Source organism: Gavialis gangeticus, unplaced genomic scaffold, assembly GCF_001723915.1.
Source record: "Gavialis gangeticus isolate Ggan-Ray unplaced genomic scaffold, GavGan_comp1, whole genome shotgun sequence".
Taxonomy (NCBI): Eukaryota; Metazoa; Chordata; order Crocodylia; family Gavialidae; genus Gavialis; species Gavialis gangeticus.
In genome coordinates this window covers 2,983,419-2,992,742 of record NW_017729014.1, presented here as the reverse complement: position 1 = coordinate 2,992,742, position 9,324 = coordinate 2,983,419, and the positions used below count along the sequence as shown (strand labels likewise).

General features: G+C 49.2%; 1 protein-coding gene across 6 annotated transcripts in view; it reads right to left on the bottom strand.

The window, feature by feature from the left end:
* NPHP4 (nephrocystin 4) overlaps positions 1–9,324 on the bottom strand; it is a 148,664-nt gene that overhangs the window by 108,897 nt on the left and 30,443 nt on the right. For all 6 annotated transcript variants that reach the window (XM_019511611.1, XM_019511610.1, XM_019511614.1 and 3 more), the window contains exons 5-7: positions 8,044–8,216; positions 7,366–7,430; positions 4,079–4,234 (exon numbers count right to left, since the gene is read on the bottom strand). In XM_019511611.1, coding sequence (XP_019367156.1) covers positions 4,079–4,234; positions 7,366–7,430; positions 8,044–8,216 — 394 coding nt within the window. The remainder of the gene's footprint in view (positions 1–4,078; positions 4,235–7,365; positions 7,431–8,043; positions 8,217–9,324) is intronic.

The window sequence follows — 9,324 nt, the reverse complement described above, 5'->3', positions numbered from 1 at the left end:
CGGGGAATGGGACAGGGCGTGGGAGCGAGTAGGGTCTGAAGGAGTGATAGGGAGGACTGGGGGAGTGAGCAGGGAGTAGGGACCAGGTGGGGGAGTGATCGGAGAGCTGGGGGAGGAATGAGAAAGCTGGGGGAGAGATTGGGGGGGCCTGGGGGAGCAATCAGGAAGCTAGGGCTGGGCAAGCCCCTCCCCCAATGGTCCCTCCCCCTCCTCCAGCTTCCCCCACCACTACCTACCTACCTGTCATGGAGCCTGAGTCCAGGTCCCTGCAACCTGCACTGCTGCTTGCCCTGCACAGGCAGGCAGTGTGCTGAAGCACCAGGGCAAGGGCCAGCCATAGAGACGCTCTGACTGGCTACCAGTGCGTCTCTATGGAGGACCTGAGCCTCCAGTTGCCTCAGGGCTTGGCTGCCCAGCTTTTTTCCCCCAGGGTATTTTTTGATACCTGGATCTCCAAGCAGAGATGATCCTAGCAGGGTGTGGAGCCCAGGGCAAATCAGCCTGTGCAGGGCCCAGATGTGAAGGCGGCAGCAGTGTTGGCAGAGGAGGGTGGGGCGTGGTGAGTGGCTGGATGTGAAAGCGGCAGCACTGCAGTCACCAGCACTAGGCAGGCCCTGTAAAAGGGGCCACAGCCGCTCTGCCCAGCTCTGCAGGGCTTCCCAAAATGCAGGGCCTGGAGCAGTCATCCCAATTCGCCCTCCACAGAGACAGCCCTGTCTTCAGGTAGCAAATTTTGCCCCTGAGCTGCAAATATGCAGCATGGGGAACTTTATTTGTTCCCAGCATGAGTCTTGCAGCATCTCAAAGGGGTTTGAAATGCTGCAAGAGGCACATGTGGGCTCGTGTGGATGTGCTCAAGGTGTCTGTGGATTAAACCACAGGATGGGGAATGGGGAGTACTGGATTCCAAATTCTACTGACTGGCTGCAATATCTTGAGCAATGCTCTAACAAACCCATCTGACAGTGACAGTGATATTTGTCTGCTTCCTGGCAGGTTTGCAAACAGTGTTTGTAAAGTGATTTAAGGTCTTCTGATGAAAAGTGAGACCTAGTTGAGCAATATCTGGTAGACTCCTATGACATCGATGACTAGTCCTGCTGTCCCTTATGGCAGTGTTTCCCAACTTTTTCCAGCCCAAGGCACACTGACATTAATAAAAATTTTCTGCAGCATACCTGTTAAGGCATTCCCCATCCTCATACCTATTGTAGCTCATTGCCATAAGAAAATTCTGCAGCACACCTGTTGATCTCTAATGGCACACTTTTGTGCTGTGGCACGCTGGTTGGGAAACACTGCCTTATGGCAGAGGCTCATTTTAGAGGGCCTGTGCTTACCTTCTACAACCTATCTCTGGGGTAGTCCCATGATCTCAGAGCAATCACCAAGGAGGAGATGAGCCCAACATCCCAGCTCTTTATCCAGCCTGCTCCCACACTCTCTGCAGATGAGACAACTGCCAGCAGATGCATACACAGAAGTGGCACCTGATGACTTGGCACACTGCAGCCAAGTGGGGCTGCTTAATATTTAGGTGGTTGATGGGGTTGTTTCTGATTCTGAATAGCACATTCTGGTAAATATGTTCATGCCTCCTTGACTTTGCTGCATTAATGGTTGCTAATTAGAAAAGCCGCATGGTTGTATCAATCCATGTGAATGACCCACAGGGATTGCTGAGCTTTTACTTTTCCCATTTCAACAGCAGCAGCAAGCTCTATGAAGTTTCAGTTGGATGATCTTATCCTATCATTCTTCTCCCTACTCACAGAACAGGCAAAGCCATTTGCTTTATTTCCTTTTTTGCTGCTCTGAGGGGTGCTGACAGACAGTTAATGCCTAAACAGGTGCATCTTGGGTCTTTCCAAGAATGCAGTCAGAAAGGCGGACATCTTTGGCTGTGGGGCAGAGAGTCCCAAGCACATGGGTTGGCTGCTGTGAAGGCTCTGCCCGCAACTCACCATTCATCAGCCTCTCTCTTGAGTTTTCCTCTCTGTTTAGACATGAACTGGTGCCAGTTCTAGAAGGTTCAGTCAAAACAGCTGGTCTCTCTGCCTCTGTACTCAAAGACACTGAGTTAGCGAGGTTGATAAGGAGAGTGAATAGCATGGCATAGAGACCATGGCATGGCATCTGAGCAAGAGGCTCAAAGAAAAGATCTTGTAATGAAGGCTGAACTATCTCTGGCTGAACTACTGCTGTGTATCTCCTACCTTAAAGCTTATTCTGCAGCTTATCCTCAGTCTACTAAGCAGCCCTGTTATTTAGGGGATTCATGGGTTTCATGAACTATATCCATGCAAAGGAGCTGTGAGACTGGCTTGTGTGGATACAGTCATGACCAGAGATCCTTTCTCTCCCAACACTGGCACAGTAGGTGAAGAGCCCATGTCAAGAACTCTGGTAATGAAGGACACAGCTCTGAGCTCGCAGAGAAAACATGAGATCCTGTAAAACCACAGAGAGCTCTGACATGCTGCAAAGCCATTTTGTTTTTTTTTTAATTTTCCAATAATTTCTCTATATAACTCACAATAATGCATGGGTCCCTGGACAGACTGCAGAGACTTTGAGGGCAGAGGATGGAAGAGTGGACAAACCAGTCCAGGGCTGCACACTGTCTTTTCCTCTGGCCTCAGGGAAGCAGGTTAAAGGCCAGGCCTGAATTACCTTCACTACACATCTCCCAGGGGTCTTACATTTGGGTTCTCAGTGGAGTTTTGCAGCCGATGGGCATTGGGATCGGAGGCAAGGGATTCCAAGCCAGGCTCAGCACAGGCACGAGGCTCCTGCAGGAAGCCCTCACCTCCCAGTGTGCCTGGGGGATCCATTAGCTTAGGGTGGCCCCATATTCCTATGGCCCCCAAAGATGAGAGCAGCTCCCACCATTTCCTCAGTTGAACAAGGGGACTTCCAGGGGTGTAGGTATGTGTGGGGGAGGGAGGAGGAAATCCTCACAGCAACTGACCCAAGACAAGGGACAATGGAAGACAGAAACCAAACCATAGCTCTTGACATTTAGCCAGGCCAGCTCTTCCTGATCAGCTCTGACTGAAAAGTCAGGGGAGGCTGTGAAATACAGACATTACAGCTTTGCAGCATGTCAGAGCTCTCTGCAGTTTTGCAGGATCTCATGTTTGCTCTGCGAGCTCAGAGCTATGTCCTTCATTGCCAGGATTCTTGACAAGGGCTTTGTGGGACACAGCTCTACCCTCACCTTTGACTGTCAGAACAGCAGAACCAAGCCCTCTAACTGTGCATTGGCACTGTGTGATAAGACACTCATGAAGAAGCTCCATCCCCGACCCAAGCCAAGACCTGAATCCTTTCTTGTTCTCTGCATCACACCCCTCTCTTCATCCCCACATCCTTACTCTCACTCCATAGCCAGGAGACTGTCAGACAACTCTTCTCTTCCCAATATAGTCACCACTGGTGGGGGTATAATTCAGATTTTTGCATCTGCTCCTAATGACTGGTGGACAGAGAAGGCCAAAAGGCCAGGTCCCTTCCTGGGGAGCCTGCAAACTTAGGCTCTACAAGCTTGAGTAGGTGCAAGTGGCAATGCCAATCCAGACAAGCAGATAGCACTGGTGTTCCCATTTCTATTGCACTAGGGACAGCCCAGCAGGTTGGCTTCCTCCTCAGGTACAGGCTTGGTAGGTCACTAAGCCAGCTCTGCATTTTGCACTTGTTTCACCACTGACCAAGTCTACAAAGCCAGCCTAGGCTGGACTCCATTCCTTTGGAGAATTGGCCACAGGCAGCACTAACTTCCCTAGGGGGAGTTCATTCCTAGATGAGATTTTCTTTTGACATTTGGGAAAAATCTCATCTAGGGGGGCACTGAGCACAGTCAGCTGGGGGCACTGAGCATAATCATTACTAGAGGAACTGTCTTCTGGCAAGGGCTCTTCCAAAACTCAGAAGCTGGCAGGTATGTAAGAGCCCACACATATAGGAGCGGGCAGACTGGAGGGTAAATCATGAATAGAGCTTGGCATGTGCTAAGCTGATCTCACAACCCTGTGATTTGATTTACGCAAGCAGGAAGCAGAACAAATGGATCCCTTACTTGTGTCTCCTTGTGCTGGCAGCAGCCCAGGAATTCTCTGCAGTCCGGACATCAGCAGGTTCTCAGGGAAAAGGTGATATGCAGCTTCCAGGGGTGGGTGTAGCTTTAGGGTACACTGAAGGTGACTGTTCTCCATCACAGTCATGTGTTTGTTCTCTAAACAAGAGAAAAAACTATGCAGTATCTGAAACCAGAGAGACAGACTGTAAACTCCAGCTGCTGGATGGAGAAGCAGATGCCCTGAAGGTATCGATAAATGGTAGTTTATGAGCAATGCAAAAGCTGCTTTTAAAAAGCCATTTTCCCACAAACAGGCATTATTAATTAAGAGCTCTTTCATGCCAAGCTGTAGTGAGAAGCTCTCGGGTCTCAGATCTCCATACCCTCCAATGTTAGGGGACATGAAAACTATGCACAAACTGTGGAAGCTTGCGACTAAGCAACCTTGGATCACCTGGAGTTACATGCTTACTCTTGACTTCAAGGAACTCAGAAGAAAATCCCTTCCCTAGGAGTTCTGCAACTAAGTGATTCTTGCTGAGGTTGTGCCTCAATTCTGTGAATTTCTAGCAGCTAAGGCCTACTCACCACAGATCAGGATTTGGACTGTCAGATTTCTGTGCCAGCTGCTTACAGTAGCAGGAAAATTCTTAATCCCAACAGCTGGCTTCCATAGATCCACAAGGTCATTTATTTTTAATTTACCTTCCCTAATTTTCCTCTGCCACCTTTCTTTGATCCCAAGTGGAAATTTCAGGAGGTGGGGAAAATCAACAGCATACTATTGCAGTTAAGTGGCATGCTCTCAGGAAGGCAGCCTGGTGCAAATCTATCTCACAGGAATGACTTGTTCTGAGGGGAAGGGTTGGGATGGAAGGGCATTTTCTCACCAAAGCCGAAATGTGGGAGTCACTGTTTTGTGCCCTGATGCCCAGCGAGTCCCATGAGTTTTCAAAAGCTAACAGCAATGAGACTCCACTCTCAAGCTGCTAAGTAGCATTTGATATTCACAGAAAGCCCTTATGGAAAGTTAACAGCAGCACCTACACAAACTGGGACAACAAGGCTGCTTTCTTTTAGAGCAACAATCAACTCCTAGCTACTTCGTGCTCTGACTGCTTCACATAGTTCCATGGGGCCCCTTAGCACCTGGACAGGGACATTACTCACCTACAGTTTATTTCTCTTAAACTGCAATAAACACAAACAGCCATTCTCTGCAGGGAGTGATATACTGACCACAGACAGTTTCCTAACGGGCTGTCATGGCTGGCCTGGCAGCTTTAGCTTCTCAAACATCTTTATTGACCAAGATCATCAAGCAGTCACAAAACCCATTCCTGTCACTTAGCATGAAGGATCAGGATTTGCAGTAAAAAATTGGTGCTTGGGCTGCCAGGCTTATTTTCTTAGTCTAGAAAGCAAACATCTTTCTACAGGTGACCTTCTATGCAGAACTCTAGCTGGAGCAAAGGTAGACCAGGCTGTCCCACCAGTGGCCAGGAGAGAAGCCTCTTTTCCCTCCCTGGCCCATCATTCTGCTCTCCCTGCCTTCAGTTTGGGCCTGACTCAGCTGTGCCCTGGGCTCTGTTAGGGTCACCTAGTAAAACACCCATCAGAAGTGGGAATTAGCTACATCTCCATGGTGTATCAAATTGCTGGGATGATTACAGTTCTGGCAGGATATTTAATGTGACATGGCTCATTATTCAGGGGAAGGAAGAAGAATTCTTCTGTTTTCCTGCCACATGGCTTTGTGTTTCTCCTTGACTATTTGTGCTTTCCACTGGGTTCTTTCCAGCTAAAATATTGGTGCTGGCTAGCACCAGTTCCTCTCGAGATATGGCTGTCCAATGTTGGAAGCACAGACCTGCACTGCAGATCTGTGTTCCCATTCCCTTGGGAGTGCTGCAGATACAGCATGCAAGGAGACCTGCAGCTGATCCCTATGGGTGATCAAGGAGTTGTCTAGGTGAGCTCCAAAGGGAGACCTGCTACTTTGGGGCTACTGTGGTGTGGGGTCAATGCAACAGGATGTTTGGGGCACCTGTCACTTCAAGAGAGGGGGCTGCTTGCAAAGTAGCCTGCAGGTATGGCAGAGGGCCAGGCTTGACCCATAAGCCCAGGGCCTGAGCTGAGTCAGGAAATCTAGCCCTGAGTGCCACTGAGAGAGGAGCTCCTGACACAATCGCTGAGCTGGGATAAGCAGCACTGAGTCCAGAAACAAGCCAGGCCTTGAAACAGATAGGACTGAGAACAGGAGTGGGTGAGCCCATAGCCTGAAGAGGAGCAGCAGAGGGCCAGGGGCCCAGTGCCTAAGAGAGGCACTGCAGGCCTTGGAACAGATAGGCCTGGGAATAGGGGGCTAGGAGCCCAGTGCCCAAGAGGGGCAAGGCAGGTCTTGAAACAGATAGAGGCCAGAGGCCCAGCACCCAAGATGGGTGATGCAGGCCTTGGAACAGACAGGGCCAGAGGCAATGGCACAAGAGAGCTGCTGGTAAACAACACCTGGTGTTTGTGGAAGGGACTGAAGTGGAGATTAGGAGGTCCCAACTGGCCCAGCAAGAGAGAGGGACCAGAGCTCATTGAGGGGCAGAATGCAGGGCCAGAGCAGGTCTTGGAAGAGATAGGCCTAAGGCCCATAGAAAGAGAAAGAGCTTGAGCCCAGGAATGAGTAAGTACTTAGGAGAGGGTCCGGTGCCTGGGAGAGATCAAGAGGGTCCAGTGCCCAGAAAGCACTAGGGAATATTGAGAGAGGCTCTACCCTAGTGCATGGGGGGGGGACCAGGAAACTCTGGTGCCCAGGGGGGACTAGGGTGCACTGAGGGAAGCTCCATTGCCTGGGGCCTGCCAGAGGGCAGAGAGGTGTGTTGGCAGATCATTGGTGAGGCATGGGAGTGGGTATTGGGAAGGATGGAGACCAAGAAGTTGGCCCTTAAGGCAATAACCACAAGCACCTGTGGTCCAAAAGTAAAACCAGGCTTGGGAAGCCCTGGGGCAGCCTCCCTTTTATCAGCCATCAAGGCATGGTGGGCAAGTAAAGGAAAGAGGGTCCTAAGGGAAGCCAGGTTGGCATGGGCCAAGCAGCCACCCCTGGAACAAGCACTTGCTACAGCCAAGCATGGGAGAGAGATGAGGAATCTCCCACTGCTCAGGAAAATTTTCCCCTGAGCAGCCCAGAAGCTTTGGCAGCTAGTACAGCATTTAGCACAGGCTCCACATCATGAGCAAATAACCTAACAACAGTGCGTACAGGAAGAAAACAGTCATAGATATTATCTGCTTACTTTCTATAGGGTCCTGGAGGAGTGGATGTAGCAATGCTCGTGGTGTCCCATGGTACAGCTTGAGCCTGTAATTAAAGAGCAGAGCAAGACAAATGGGGAGTTTCAAATTACTGCAACCTACAGTGAGAATTTCCCAGGATGCATCTGTTCAACAGCATTCACTAACCCCTTTTGCGTTACTAACCCCTCTAATAGCAGACAGGTCCCTTGGAGCCCTTAGCAGGCTGCTGAGATGTCAGGTCCCTTGTTCGAGCTGACTTTTCTGGGGGGTGGATCTTGATGTTTGAATCTAGGGTTAAGAGTTCCCTGCCTATCACGTAACTGGGAACGGGTTAAAATACATGTATATGAAGCCAAAGGGTCTCTTGCATACCAGCCTGTGCTGGGAATCTACATGGGGGCCATTCTCCTTAGCGCCCCAAGTCCCATGGTGCACAACAGTTCTAGTATTCCCATTGCCTAGGTGGAAGAGGAGGTGCAAAGAGACTAGTTTGCCCAGGGTCACACAGAAAGCTTGTGCTAAAGCTGAAGGTCCAATTTGCTGAAGTTGTAAGCTAATGCCCACAGTCGTCCTCCCTCACTGCAGAGCAATGACTGTGTGATGACCCAGAACCTTATCCCACCCCACCCCTATGCAGATACTACAGCACATATCCTCTCAGAGCAAGAGGTACTCACCCTTTGCCCTTCACAGCCACATCTGTTGGCTCAGACTTGGCGTTGAACAGGTGCATGATTCCAAACCCACAGGAGAGATCCTGGTGGGTCCCATCTTGCTTTCTAGCTGTGGCCACCACTTCCACAACAATGATGATGCCAGGGTGGTTTAAGGATGTGTGAAAATACACTGTCTGGAGGCAGGAAGGAATATGTCCAATCTCAGACCCCAGTAGAACAGTAACTAGATAACACCTATGTCACAGCTGGAATGTAAGATCCAGCGCAGTCATATTAACTACACACTTCCAGAATAAAGAAGTCTCTGGTTGGAATTAGAGCAAGTGCCCTTTAAACATAGAAGTGAGAGTGGCAGACAGGGCCTGATGCCTGTCTAGGAGGTTGTCTAACTGTAGTTTCCCTGCCTCTCGCTTACATCTCTAGGCTATATTGTTTAAAGGAGAGGACTTGGTACTTCTACTGAGCAATGTGATTGCTACACCTTGCATAGCAGTGAAAAGTTTTCCACATTTTCATGCTACAGCAAGATGTCCAAAGCAGTCCTTACTCAGAGAAATTATTACTACTGCCAAAGTGTGCATAGTGTCACCCAGGAATGGCACCAAGAACCAATCCTATCTCTCACACTGCTGGCTCAGCTTAGCCCTGTATGTCTGTTTAAAGCTAGTAAATGTCAGAAACCTAGGGAGTGAAAAGCATTGTTAAAGTGGCCTGGGTTCCCTAGCCAATAAGGTTTGGTTACTCTCAGGCAGCAGACTCCATAAAAGCATGGTTCAAATGCTTCATTTGACCCTATGTTACCACAGCACGCTCTAGGCTGGGAAAAGCAAAGCAACTGGCAAGCAGGAAGGTCTCTTATGGCCTCCATCTGCACTGATGCAGAAGGGAGTAATCCACAAAGATTGAGAGTATGATATGGAGCAAGAGGTCCAGGGAAGCAAAGAGGGGGCAAGGAGTGACATTATTTAAGCCAGGTTAATCTTTCTATTAAGGAGTCATTATCATGGTGTCGCAGAGACAACATTTACTGTAATCATAGACTGTCAGGAAGGGATAACGGAGAGAGACATTAAAACATCATCCTGGGGAAATAAATCGTTATTCTATTATCTTTTATTGCAAAATGATGAAATAATGCCTGCTAACTGCTGACAGGTGGCTGGACTGAGAGAGAATAATGCTTTGGTTTGCAAAGGACCAGGAAGCTGTTAAAGTAGACCAGTTGTAAAACTAAGTTTACCACCATCTCCTTAAATGCTAATAACAGCTTTAATAACACAG